Source organism: Zeus faber (genome assembly GCF_960531495.2).
Source record: "Zeus faber genome assembly, chromosome: 21".
NCBI lineage: Eukaryota > Metazoa > Chordata > Actinopteri > Zeiformes > Zeidae > Zeus > Zeus faber.
The window spans coordinates 23,262,445-23,276,665 of NC_137208.1; the positions used below are offsets into that span (position 1 = coordinate 23,262,445).

Consider the following 14,221-nt stretch of genomic DNA (forward strand, 5'->3'; position numbering starts at 1 on the left):
AATATTGTGTAGGCCCCCTTGTGCCACCGCACAACTCCTCTGAAGGTGTCCTGTGGTAGCTGGCACATCCCACAGATGCTCGATTGGATTGAGATCTGGGGAATTTGGGGGCAAACGCAACGCCTTGAACTCTTTGTCATGTTCCTCAAACCACTCCTGCTACCGCTGAGAGCCCACTGCCGTTGCCATGAAGGTGGTAGGTGTCATCCACATGAATGTGAGGAGCTGAGGGCCGGCTTGCCTTCTTGGCATAGTGCATCCCGGAGCAGTTGATCCAGGGCAGAGGTGGTAATACGGGAATAAGACAAGTGCCTTTCATCTTTTAAAAATGTGATAAATAGCAGCATGGATAAACCAGGTGGACAAGAAACACGCATTCGCTCGTTTCCTTTTAATCACTGATTCAAATTAAGCAAGACACCGATGACAGCATCATGGCCTAAAAACAATATCGTAGGAAGGACACTTGGAAAAGAAAACTAAAAACAAAATAACACCCACATTTAGAAGAGATTGCCATGTGGGGAAAAAAAACAAAACATGTTCATATATTTCCCTTTACAGTTTCATAGACGCTTTTGATTGTGTGTGTGGGGGGGGGGGGGCGGGGGCAACATACACATAACACAATCTCATGATTTGTGGCTGCTGTAGCTACTTCTACCAGAGTACAAATTCCACCTGTACAATAAATAACACATGCCTCAACGTCTGGTACGGAGGCACACTCACAGATGGTCCATGTTTTTGGTGTAGAGACCAGGGAAAAAAAACAAAACAAAAAAAAGCAACAAACCAGCAACCTCTCCGGTTTTGCGTGGGGTGAGGGGGGGGGGGTTAAAAAGTAAAATGAAAATTGTGATGCAAAAAACCCCCCAAAAAAACCTATTGTAAAGTCAAACTGATGGGACTTATTTTGGAGGTTTTCAGTTGCCGTTTTTGAAGACACGGGCGCAGGAGTATGTGACATTTTACTATTCACTATTATTACTTTGTGTCTTTGTAAATTTTAAACCCAGACATTGCAAAGTAGAAAACACTCGACCTCCGACACGAATACTTTCATACTCACAAAGCGACCCCCCCACCCCCCAAAAATAAAACCTAAACACCTGAATTGAAGTTTCACCCCCTTCCTCGCATTTCTTTTGTTTTAAAGGAAAAACACTGCAGTCATTTAAACTGGTGGAATGTTGCCTAGACAGCGCGTGACGGGAGCGTCGGCGAATAAAAGGAAAATAAAATAAATAAAAAGTGATTACTGCAAAGACAGTGGGACCCACTTAACGTTTCACAGTATAATCAATTTGTCGACACAAACGTACATCGCTGCGGCAGCTTACAGATCAGTAAGCGACCACTGGGGGTTTAAGATGGAGCTGTCCTTTACGTCCGGGAGGTGCGGGTCGGGTGGGGCTGAGGACGCTGCCTGTGCTTTAGACCTTCTTCTCTTCCAGGATGTTGTGGAGCTCGTCGGCGTCCTCGGCGGTCTTGACCCGGATCAGCAGGGGGACGGGGCCGCTGGGGTTCTTGTCGTCCACCGGCGGGTTAGGGACGCACACCACCACCACGTTGTTCTTGCCCACCCGGGAGCAGGGCATGGAGGGCTGCGCGATGACGTTCAGCAGGATGTTCCCTGGGGTGGGACACAGGAAGCTTACTCACAGAACAAAAATAATAATAAAAACCACAAAGAGTTCGGTTGCCGATGCCACTTGGTTTGTATATCGATATTGGGCTGGAGTGAAAATGACTTAAAAACTGAACCAAATATTAACTACATAAAACTGCGAACTATTTTGCGAATGGGACACGTCAATTTATTTAAGAGCAAAAGGGTTTTAGTTTCAGGAATTTAAAAAAATTAAGAAATGTGCATCCAGCTGCAGTAGCACCAAACGGCCACTAGAGGCCACTGTAGCCCACAGATGTGAAACCTAGAGTTCCACATGGTGTCTGGTCTGGTAAGCTCACTTTCAATCACCCACAGCCGGAATTTAAGCTCATCAGCAACTCTGAAAGGTTAGTCTTAAAAATAAGCCCTGGCGTAATGACAGATTCCTAGCAGCAACATTTTCAATTTCAATAAGAGTGAGATGCCAGTAATTGATTTCCTTTACACAAATCACTGTATACGGGGTTAGACTGTCAGTTTAACTGCTCTTCAGAGACCATTTCAGCAGACCTAAAAAAACAACTTCATTTCAACTGTAGGAGTGTTCAATTGCCATAATTGCTAAAATTGCTCTTAAGCGCAAACGAAACCAAAATAAACACGAGACACATTTGGGGATTTGCCAATCCTGAGCGGGTGTTTACGGGTGGCAGGAAATGACAGCTGAAAACATGACGGGTCCCCTCTGAATTCCAAACAGGAAGGGAACCAGCAGCTTTCCCAAACACAGCAAGTCAGTGGCAGGAGGCACCGCCAACATAGCACAGTGTCCTGTTACACTTTTAAATATGTTTTATTCTGCTGCATCATTAATCAAGATATTATTAAGGTATTTTGGGCTCTTTCTTTGTCCGGCCCGAGCCTGCGGTGACTTACCCAGGTTGGTGTCGGCTCGAATTATCATCTGGGTCTTTGACTCGGCAGTCGTTTTCAGGTGCAGCGTGCCCACTCCCTTCTCCTTGAACTCCAACTCCTTCTTGTAGAACAGCTTGCACCTGAGAGGAACAGCACGTCAGCTCCAGATTAAGCCTTTTGCACTTGTTCGGCCAGAGAAGTGACTGCGATATTACACCGGGACAGTTTTGGATATTTGGTACGGATTTGTGACGAATTTGGGCTTCTTAGAAACAGGACCCATGAAACGGTCTTGATTTTCCTATTATAGAACTACAAAAGATTCCACAACACTAGTTTTCTTTTGTTCATTTAGGCAGACTCTTGTGCTTGGCGATCTCCCGACGCCTCGCCCTGGAGACCTACTTTTTAGAATAGAAGGCGTCCTTCTCCTTGATCTCCCGGACCTCGGGCTTGGGCGGCTCCTCCGATTCCTCATCTCCATTCTCATCTGCAGAAAATGGACAGCGCAGCTGCATCACGCGACTCCGCGCCTGTGCGCAAAGCACTACTTCGTAAATCCTTTAACTTTGGTTTGGAAATCTGGAGGTGGCTATATCTTAGGTTGTTAAACTTTTTATTAATTTTAAACACTTATGGTGTCAAATCACTTTTGCCCACATGCTAGTATATCAAAAGGAGTAGTTTTCATATACACATAGCATACTTGAAATACCACACATTGAAAATGGAGAAATTGGAATCTACGATTCTATTAATTATTCAGGCTTACACAAAGTAAAGCCGACACAAGGCTATAAAAGCATAAACTACTGTAAAATGATCACTAAAGTGAAGAAGTGATCACTGGAACAAATTCATTTCTCGGGCCAGAAATGTATCTAAAATCAACTCTGAAAATTATATTTTAGCACTGACCAAGTCTAGCAAGCACATGATTCAGTCCAATCAAACTAAATGCTGTTAGATTCCAGAAATACAAAACCTTCATCACTGCGTAGACATGACTGCTCCAATATTTCCAGCAAAATAATAATGTTATCATAAATATGTCCATTACTTATTGTGAATGATAAAACTAGTATAGAATATTTGAGGACGGTGTACCTGTGTGTTGGGAAGCCTCAGCCTTCGCCCCGCTGAAAGAGAAGGGCGCCGCTGACGCTCCAAACAGGGAGCTCTGGCCAGAGGAGGAGGAGGAGGGCTTGGAGGAGAAGGAGAAGCAGGGGGGGCTGGATCCTAGCGCTGAGCTGTCCACCTTCTGGCCAAAGTTGAACGTGCCGCCCACGGGCAGCACAGAGCCACCGCTTTTGTCTTGGCCGGAGCCCTCCTTGTCCCTGCCGAAGGAGAACAAAGCAGCAGAGGAGGAGGAGGAGGAGCAGGAGGAGGAGGAGGAGGAAAGTGGGGGGTTGGCGTCCCCCTGCTTCTCCCCCGACGAGTTGCTTTCAGAAGCTCCATGGGCTGGCTGGGCGGCTCCGTACTTCCTCTCGATGCTGGCCAGGTGCTGCTCGTAGTCCTTGAAGATGGGGTTTAGGTCGCACAGGGGGTTGTCGTTCACGTGCTTGGTGATCCAGTCCCGCACTGAGCAGTTGAGAGCCGTGAGCTGGCGGCTGTACTCCTTGTTGCTGCCTACACTGCCGCCGCTGCAAGCACCAGAGCTTTGAGAGGAGCTGGGGACGGAGCCGTTGCTCTGCTTGCTGCCGACGTCAGCGCTGGGCTTGGTGGAGGCGGGGCCGTTAAACATAAGACCTGGGGTGGAAGAGAGGACAGCCCTGGTTATCCAGAGATACCCCCGCACAGGGAGAGCAGCCTACATTTCAGGGTTGGGTGGAGGGAAGAGGAGTGTGGGGGGGGTGATGCTTATGATGTGTCTGCTTCTGAGAAAGCACCACCCGCCCTCCCCATCCCCCAACAGAGCTAAAACTGCAGCCCTGTCTGTCACTGTGCCCTCAAGCAATGGCCATGAAATGAACAAACATACAGTGCCCCGCTGATTCAGCTTCATTAGCTTCAAATGGTCAGCCCTGTCCAATGACAATGTGGGAGCTTTTCAACTCAATTACATGCATACAGTGGAGTACTGTCAGCCACCGCCCCCCCCCCCCCACACACACACCGTGGCCAACGTAGGGCTTGATATTATTATTTCTCAGATAATGGAAGGAAAGAAAAAAAAAAAGGAAAAGAACTCGCCCAAAATATTGATAACTTAGAATTATAATAAGCATTCTGTGGCAGTAGATTCCATAGTTGTTTATCTATTCAGTGTGTGGACAGACAAAACTAAAGGATTGTTACAGTAAAGGCCGATTTATGGTCTGGTTTATGGATGCGCGCCAAAACACAGCCGGAGCAATGGCTTGCTTTGGGCCACATACGCATTTCTGTCACGTCATTTCCTCCTACGCATTTCTTCATTCTACTTGGTGATGAAATTCCAACGTTTTTTTTTTTTTTTTTTAATACAAAATTATTAAAGGAGACCCGAGGTCCCTAAAACATGTGACTTTTTTTTGGAAAAAAATAATATTAATAAAAAAATAAAATAAAATAAAATAAAAAAAACACCACTCAGATTATGCATTCTAATCATTCTAACATGCCTCTAACTCAGTGGTTCTCAAACTTTTTTTAGTAGTGATTGTGTAAAAAAATTGTGTAAGTGGAGTAGTGATCTAAGATATTTTTTCAGCTGAATACCCTTTACTGGCATTAGGAGAAAAAAAATTATGTACTGTATGTGCATTGTATGATTTCATTTTATTTTAACATTATATATAACCAACATTTAACACATTTTTATTTTATATTTTTGAGTACCCCCTGCAGTACCCCCATTTGAGAAACATGGCTCTAACCTCTCCTCTTCGAGGACGGGATGCTTTTGTGGGTGGGGCCACCCTCCTGAAGACCCAGGTTCTGTGAGCCAATGTGGTTTGAGCACAAGTTTCGGGTTCTGTGTGCCAATGGGGTTTGAGCTTTACTTCTGGGTTCTGTTGAATTTAGTCTGTAAACTTTCACTGATTACACCTTATCAGTCCACCAAAATCTGTTTCTGAACAAATTTTAGGCAAGAAATAAGCAATCTAAATCTCAGTTGCTGAATCTTCACTTATATTAGATCTATAAGGCCTAATTTAAAAGTGGATCGTGCACAGCAGCCCATAGTCTATCTCCCGCATATTATTATTATTTTTTTGGAAAGAAACACACAAAATTATTTTCTAAATATGTAAGTATTTGCATCGTCTGCAGTTTCTTCACAGACATTTGGTATTAATTCCTATTACTTTAAATTTGTACTGGTCTCTGAAGCAAACAGCAGTTCCCGGCAACGCCTGTTATTCTCCAGCCGTGGGTGGAGTTATTCGGATGGGGGGTGGCTCTAATTCTACTGAGGCCCTAAATTACGTAGATAAGGGCTGCAAATATGAATGGGTTGTTTCACCACATTTTATCTCGCACATACAGTGTGTTATTAGGTCCATCAGAGACCCAAATGTATGTGCACAAGCACTGAAAAACTGGGTTTTCATAATAGGTCCCCTTTAAAATGTACAAAGATTGAGACGTCATGGAAGGAAATAGCACGGAACATTGAGTTGGAAATTACAGTATGTGAATTATAGCACATCCGTCAGGATCAAGCCGGTCCTTTTATTATTTATTTTTACACACGTATGTAACTCAAAAACTGGGATGAGTAGCATGGCGAAATTTAGGTAAAATAATAACATGTACAATATTAGCAAAAGGCAGAAAGGTTTTTTTAAGCAGTAACCTGTAACTCAATATTTTAGTAGAAAAAAGACAAAGATGTATGTAGAAAGTTATTGCCTTGTATTGTCTTACATGCCTTGAAATAATCTGCATCAGGCCCAAAACAAAATAAACAACAAGCATCCTATTGGCCGCCTCAATAAGAACCTGGAAATGTATTTATGATTTATTTAATAGAGTCAGATACAGTATACATACACAATCTAAAACAGCTATCAGATGCGAGTATCATAGTGTCTATAGCGGATGCTAATTTGCAACACCGTCCTTAAAATACAGCACAATAGAGGGCAGGGAGACAAAAATGAGGCAAGTCCGCCACTTACCAGGTGTGGTGGCCGCTACAGAGAAGCCTCCAAATGAAGGAGCGCTGCCATTTCCATTGGTCAGGCCAGCGAGGCCCTTAAAGCCAGCGCCGTTACCAAAGCCGGAAAACCCGGTGGTGGGCCCTCCGCTGGCTGCTGGCTGGGTCAGGGAGAAGCCTTTGAAACTTTTGAAGGCTCCGGGGTTCTCAGGCTAAGATACAGAATAGACATGAAGCCATCACAGAGTATAAAAAATAAAAACATGAGACAGAAACAATGCAACCATGGCCCGCTAGGCAGGACCTCTGTTTACTTATGAGAAAATTCCAACCAGTACATGATCCAGGCCCGGACCAGATAGCCGACATGTGTCAATGTAACAATCCAGTATTAAAGCTACTTATATCCATGGAAGATAACAGCATTAAAATATAGCCACATTAGCGATGAAGCAACTCCAAAAATAAAACCCGCCATTTTTAGGCACTCGCATGTCGTGGTGTGAAGAATCATACATTTTCATGGCTGGATAGGATCCAATTTGTGTTCTTGCTCTCAAAAGAATAGCGCCTTCTTCCACCAACCTCTTCTATTATAACCTTTATAACACCATTGCTATAGTTCAAACTAGACTTGGACGATCATGCAAAATTCCAATCGCTGGGGGGCAGCGATCACGAGTTTAGATTTCGCATTTTTGTAGTTTCATTTGACAATCACGCTAAAAACTCATAATGAACAACCATCGATTGTTATCAAAACGTGATTGAGTATTTTCAAGTAAAAACTTATGCGGACAATGCGGATCAGATTCAGAACAGAGTTAAGCACTCGTATGTATACAGACATCTGGATGTAGCATATTAATACATATCAAATTCATCTTTGTGAGAAGGTTTAAAGTTAGTAAAGGTTCCTGCAGTTGTTACCTCTCCTCCAGTATTTCGGCGTTTGGCCTTCTTTATTGCTCGGTTCTTCAGCACATCGTGGCTTGCAACTGAAAAGGTCCCTGCCTGATAGACAGGGCATCAGTTAATCGCTCAAGGGAGGAGTTTTCAATTTTTTTTTCACCCAGCACCTGCACCATGTCTCATCAAAATTTTGGTTTGTTTTATTGCTTCCAAGCTCTCAGGAACATGCATTAAAAGCTGTTGACATACATTGACACACAACTACAGAGCTTCTTTCCAATACATGTGAGAATTGAATGTTTCAGTTACAATAACAGTGACATGACTGAATCCGACAACCTTCGAAGGTCAAGGTTTTGTCTTGCAATTGATATAGCCGCCGCTTTGTTGAAACAAAATCTGATATATTGTGAAACTATCAGTTACAAGAACAGAATGTGACCTGGTCCAGTTTAGTTGGTAGCGGGTTTAGGAATTGGTGCTATTTTGTTACTTATTTGTGCATCCCTAACTTGAAACTAATTTCAAGTATCACCGTTGGGCCTCTTATATCCAGCTGTAAAGATGATTATGTGCAACGTAGGAACACTGTCATGTTTCAACTCACCTCCTCCCCCTCATCTTCCTGATCCCAGTTCCTGTCAGTTAGCTCCTTATCAGCATTTCTCTTTGCCATCACACCTTGTCTATAACAAAGACAAATAAAACTTTATGTTTGCAGACCTTCATCTTATGTACAAAGTTATAGCTATATGATACTGAAGGGTGAAATGGGCAAAATAACTGGATGATAATATCATTTTCACATCAAAGTTAGTGAGTGGGACTACCCGGGTTTCTTTTACCCAATAAACCCGCTAAAATAAATGATTGACACCTTTTTCATTGCCAGGAAAAAATGCTGTTTTTTTCTAGTTTGTCACGTTCACGTCACAAATGCGTTGGAAAAGGGGTGTGTCATGGTTCCAGTGAATGTGAACTTAAACAAACGACAAAACTGTCAAAAAAAAAGTATTTTGAGCCGTTCCAAAAAATCGGATTGTTCATGAACAACCCAACACTACATTTGAAGCAACATGGTGCACCATCGGCCACTCTGGGGGAGTGGGCACTGGCTTGGGGCAATGCTGGAGTGACTCGAGGCCTGGAAGGGAGCGTGGGGGCTCCCTGCTGTGGTCCCCAAGGTGCGATCCCCACTCAAAACATTTCATGGTCCCCAATGCGGGGGAAAAAAGTAAATAACTTCAAAATTTAGATTTTGGATTATAAATGGGATATGAAATTATCTAATAATATTCCTGTCTATACGCCAATGTCGGGAACTTCAATGCGTGTCGCATCGCTGCAGTTATCGGGCCAAAATTGGCGGGTGACCTCGGTGTCCTGTTCATGCCACCGATTACCAATGCCGGATGTCAGTGGGTGTAACAGAGTTTTTGGTGTGGTTTTATGTTAAAAGGGTATAAGTTAACACAACAATTCCAGTTTCTATTTTATAGTCAGCATCGTGAACCTTTGATGCCATAACAGTTGGGTCAGCTTATCAAGATGTTCTGGCGTCACTGGTGTTTTTTCCCCATCAAAATATTATTATCGCCCTAGTAGAATAGCGCAAGGTTCTGTTTTCTTGCTGGTGGAAAATTGTCTTTATCACTCTTTACATGCAATGTCTGTTAACACAAACATCCATAACCTGACACTCATTTGGGGCATTCTCTAGAGGCCTGAGTGCAATTGGTTTACGGCAGAAAACAGTAAACATTAAAACACAATACACAGGCACAAACTGAGTGCATACAAATTACCTAATAAATACAAATTAGGGTTGCCGCGTTTATCGGTGTTACACGGTGTTCGGGTGTACACCGATTATATTCTTTTCCCACCTCCCTCACCGTCATTCCGAGGAGGTGGGCTATGTGGGTGCTGCAGCGGGGTGTGTGTGACTGTCAGAGAGAAGAGAGAGCGTGGCAGCACAGCTGGTACCAGTATATCAATAGTGGGAAAAATGAATATTGAAACGGTTTCAAATATTCAGAATTTATATGTATGGAAAATCGATTTTCACACTAACCATACTTTAGATCTGTGAGGGCTCTACCAGTCCGCACGGTACAGTGAAAATCCATACCGTAGTTCAAATGCATACATTCATTTAAACGGTGTACTTTCTATACCTTTAATACCGTCCACCCCTAATACATAGCCTAAACCCTACCTCTAAAACTACACAAACTACAATTCTGCACCATTTTGTAATGCATCTTGATGCAATTAACTCCTGGGTAAAGTAGTTGTATTATTAAAAAGCTAAAGATGAAACAAATTTATGGGTGAAAAATGACATGCATGTGTTACTTGAGGTTATTTTGAATACGTCCATGCTCCCCCCGCCAGGGTACTTTCGTCAGGTTAGTTTTAGTGTACGTATCTGCAACCCTGTTCCTTCCACATTCCCTATTCCGTTTTGTATAGAACAAAAAAAGTCGGACAATCATGCTCTGCGGCACAATGCAATGGATTCATTTTCATGCCTATGAGCACCAAGCAGTGTGAGAGCGGGTTTTTTTTGTGTGTATATATAAACGCGTGTTTGGCAGCACACTTAATATTGCTTCTTCTATTCTATCTTCTTTGTTTATCACTGTCACATGCGTGCTACATACACACGCATACTACGTTCCTTCTCACATACTATGTGCTAGGGTTGTCGCAGTTATCGGTGTTCTGGTACACATTACGTGCCCACCACCCCCACTGTCGTTTTGCATTTTTTTTTTTTTTAAATACAAATAAAATCGAATTAGTAAATTTTCGCATATCAGCACTGATGTTAATCAAATGAAAAAACTTCTACTTTGTTAAATAATAAGTGTGTTATCAATACTTAATCAGACGCTACAAAAGTGAAAGTGTCTGCTTCGTGCGCGTGCAGCATAGCCTGCTTATCACTGGATGAGAGGAGAGAAGATCTAGATCCTAGATCAGGTCTAGATCGGGACCTGGAATGGGGACACCTCGCTAGCCTCGCCCCCAGTTGTAAAATGTCCAGTGACACCAGTGTTGTCATGAGTTCATTAAACGGCAGGGACACACTCCTCACCGTGGCATCCCTACTACGTGCCTTTGTTTCTCCCTTTGGTGTAAACGGAGCTTCTTCCTCGTCTTATTATCAGGGTAGAGTTGTGACGTCACAGAGACATAACATAATAATGCCCCCTGGTCGCTGCGGCCACCAGGGGTCAGGGATATGTGGGGGATTCCCCTTATATGTAATTTCTGTCACACTATTTTGTGTGACAGAAACCTCATGTTTAATGAGGTCAAAAGGAGGGCTGTTAGAAATAATATGGCGCCTCTGGTTGGAAATGTCCTTTTGTGACCAGTCGCGCGCATGTTGTTCACGTGGTTCTGCATGTACATTGTTCTTTGTGATCCATATGTCCTTTTGTGACCACTTGCGTACATTAGACTATATAGGGATCCAGGGAAGAAGGGGCTCAGACTTGGGCTCAGACTTTAAGAACTGGCCCTGAGCCCGGGCTCAGACTTCGCGAACTGAGCCTGCACTTTTTGACTCTGCCTGACAATAAATATGCCCATCTCCTAAAGTCGTGTTACGTCCTCTGATTGACGCTCCTACCCATCAACGAGCACGCGGAGAACCTCAAAGGTAATTGTTATACTTGAATTGATCAACAGAATAGAGTATTTGATCGAAACAGGTTGTAATTCTTATCATACTTGAATTAATCAACAGAATAGAGTAATTGATTAAAACAGGGTTAAGAAAGGTTTTCTCCAACAACTGAACAAGTTGGTGATCCCGAGGATTTTCTCCAACACTTAGGGGCCAAAATAAGTACAAAAATGGAATCTTTGGCCAAACAGTTGGACACCAGCAACCCGTAGTTATATATTTTGCCTGTATGCGGCTTGAAAAGTGTAGGGGGAATAGCGTGTCTATAGTCATAATACGTTTTGGAATAACAGTGTGTGGCTATGCAAGCACACTGCACTAGTGATGATGTGAGGAACATTAACAGTGTAGACAATTGCCATAAAAACAATGACAAACTGAAGTCCCTCCTGGTACAAGGTATGTGCACAGAATTGTTTAGTTACGTTTTAGGTTAACTTTATATTGACATTTTGTCTTATTATTTTTCCTATTACTATGCCTTATTGCCTTATGTTTTGACGTATGCTGTTGTATCATTGTAATTTCCCGCCGGGGATGAATAAAGTATCTTCGCATCGATCTATTCACAATAATCTATCAAGCCATCCATCGATTCACCAAAATAATATCATCAATCCAATAATTCATCCATCCATCGTGTTGCTTGTCAAGCCGCGCTGCTCAGGTTACCAAATGACGTCACACTGGTAACTTATTAGCTAACTCGCCAGACACAAGACGGCTTGGTTCGGTTGGGCTGTGACAGGAAACCGTATGATCCATAAACAATGTTCATTCCGACCGGTGGACATTTCAACTGGGGCTCGCTGGGGCAGCGAGGTGTCCGTGCTGATAAATAAGTGCATCGTTACATGGCGCTAGCCAAAGACACGCTGCTAGCTAAGCTAACGTTTCAAAGCTAGCTAGCTTCAGTTGCTCGTGGTTCAATGTAAAAAACGTAACGTTACCCTGCTCAGGAATCAAAGTTTCCTATTTACGTCTCTCGGTTTAAAACAGGTCCAGACAACCGGCGTTTTGGAATTGGAAGTAACTTAGAGCTGTCAAACGGGTAAACCAGCCTTAGTCACGCCACCATTTTGAAGAACGGGATATCCGCGGTTGGCGCGCCCCACCTTTTTACGCATGTGCACTGTGGACAATCTCCATGACATGGAGACATGGGACATGTAGTTAGTGAAATACAACTTTCACCTTGAACGCTTTACGTAAACCTCTCTACTGGGGGAAGATATATATATATATATATATATATATATATATATATATATATATATATATATATATATATATATATATATATATATATATATATATAAAAAATCTCGTTCCTGTGTTAGAAGGAAAGATGCAGTTCAACCAGATTTTATCAATAGCATAGGCGAAGACTTCGGGGACGCAGGGGATACGTCCCCCTCAATATTTAGCACATGTGCATTTGTCCTCCCCTCCCAATAAAAACAAGAAAAGATGACTTTTATTTTCTTGTGAACACATTTCCACCATAGATTGATGCGGAAAAGGCACAAATTGGTGCATAAAAATTCACCAGAATGCAGGAAATGAAGTGTTTGACGCTCAGACCCCCACTTAATGTGTCCCCCCCAATGTTCAAACTAAACCTATGCCACCGGCTGATAGCAATATAAATCGTTTCACACACAGTATCATTAATATTAATAATCGATAGAATTGAATTAATAATGAATGAATTGGATCGAGAAACATAATGAAGAGCTTTGGAAATGTCGCAGGTTCTCATCGTAGAGGATTCAGGGTCTACCACGTAGACTATTGTGACCAGTCACTCGAGATTCATGTCGCCATCGAACTCTTGAATTGGGAATTTTCAAACGGTCTTTCAAGACCCACTGCGATAGAAAGACTCTCCCTTCAGCGGTAGCCGTTTTGAGATACGCCAGCCAATCCATTACAGACGACGCCGCTGCTGGTAGCCAGGGAGCCAGTAATAAATCGGGATGCACACAGGGACTTCGGGGATGGAGGTTAAAATACTGCAGTGTCGGGGAGCAGATGGCCCGTCTCCAAGCTCTCAGGATCCTAGGTCGCCTTGCCAAATATGAACAGGTGCTGGAGAAAGTAGGAAGTGAGCTGTGGGGCCTTAGCGGCAGCAGGAGACCCTTGACCAGCTGGCAGGGGAAAAATCGGGAAGTCTTGGCACCACAAAAAAGGGAAACCTGTATAATGTGTCAGAAATAGCCTCACTGAAAACCGAAGGAAAGAAAAAACACCCGGATTTCGGAGTAAAACATTGCGGCCTGTCATGGGATATATGTATGAGCTCAAAAAAAGGGGGGCCCGGCGTCCCTACTGTATTTGGCAAATTACAGTCGGACGGGGAAACGGAGGGGCCCCGTCTGCGCCCTATGGGGGGAGGCCTCTCACTGGGGCCCTCTCTGAAGTCTTCCAACATCCAGTAAATGGCCGATGCAGGCCTAGGCACACAGCAGGACCGGGTATGGAATCACGCTTCAAGGTTGTAAGGAGAATCAAAGCTTGCGTGTTCCCTCGGCACGCAGACAAGCTATTGATCAAGGCTCATGAAGAGATGTTGAACATCTGTGATTCTTGCAAATAGGTGGAAGGGGGCTCGAACCCACAAAAAACCGAAGGACACACAGACAATCAACCAACTCCAAATAGTCTCCTATTCCAGGTTTTGTGAATTTTCCTATTGAGCCTTGGTATTCAATTCACGTTTTTTCTGTGAATTTTTTTTGGATGTATTTTTGATTGCCAGCTGAGTAGGCGCATCTACATATTAGATCTCTGACATTTACAAACAGATTGGTTCCCTATAAGCCTCCATATCACTATGCATTCGGACTGCCACAGGGTACGAACTCCTGCGAAAATGATGGATTTATGGCAGTGCGTCGTAGGAAGTGCATCAACCAATGCACATCCATCAGAGGAAATTACAGGTGGAGAAGCCATCTACCCCACGTAGATCATAAACCCTTGAATATAAAAA

At 43.3% G+C, this 14,221-nt stretch overlaps 1 protein-coding gene across 1 annotated transcript; it reads right to left on the reverse strand.

The window, feature by feature from the left end:
- Positions 1 to 376: 376 nt before the first annotated feature.
- nup50 (nucleoporin 50) lies at positions 377 to 12,315 on the reverse strand. The gene is made up of 8 exons (XM_080022262.1): positions 12,177 to 12,315; positions 8,134 to 8,212; positions 7,545 to 7,628; positions 6,637 to 6,826; positions 3,638 to 4,279; positions 2,936 to 3,020; positions 2,552 to 2,670; positions 377 to 1,636 (listed from the first exon to the last, which is right to left on the reverse strand). The coding sequence occupies exons 2-8, from the start codon at positions 8,200 to 8,202 to the stop codon at positions 1,437 to 1,439; spliced, it is 1,389 nt and encodes a 462-aa protein (XP_079878388.1). The 5' UTR covers positions 8,203 to 8,212; positions 12,177 to 12,315; the 3' UTR covers positions 377 to 1,436.
- Between the last annotated feature and the right edge of the window lie 1,906 nt (positions 12,316 to 14,221).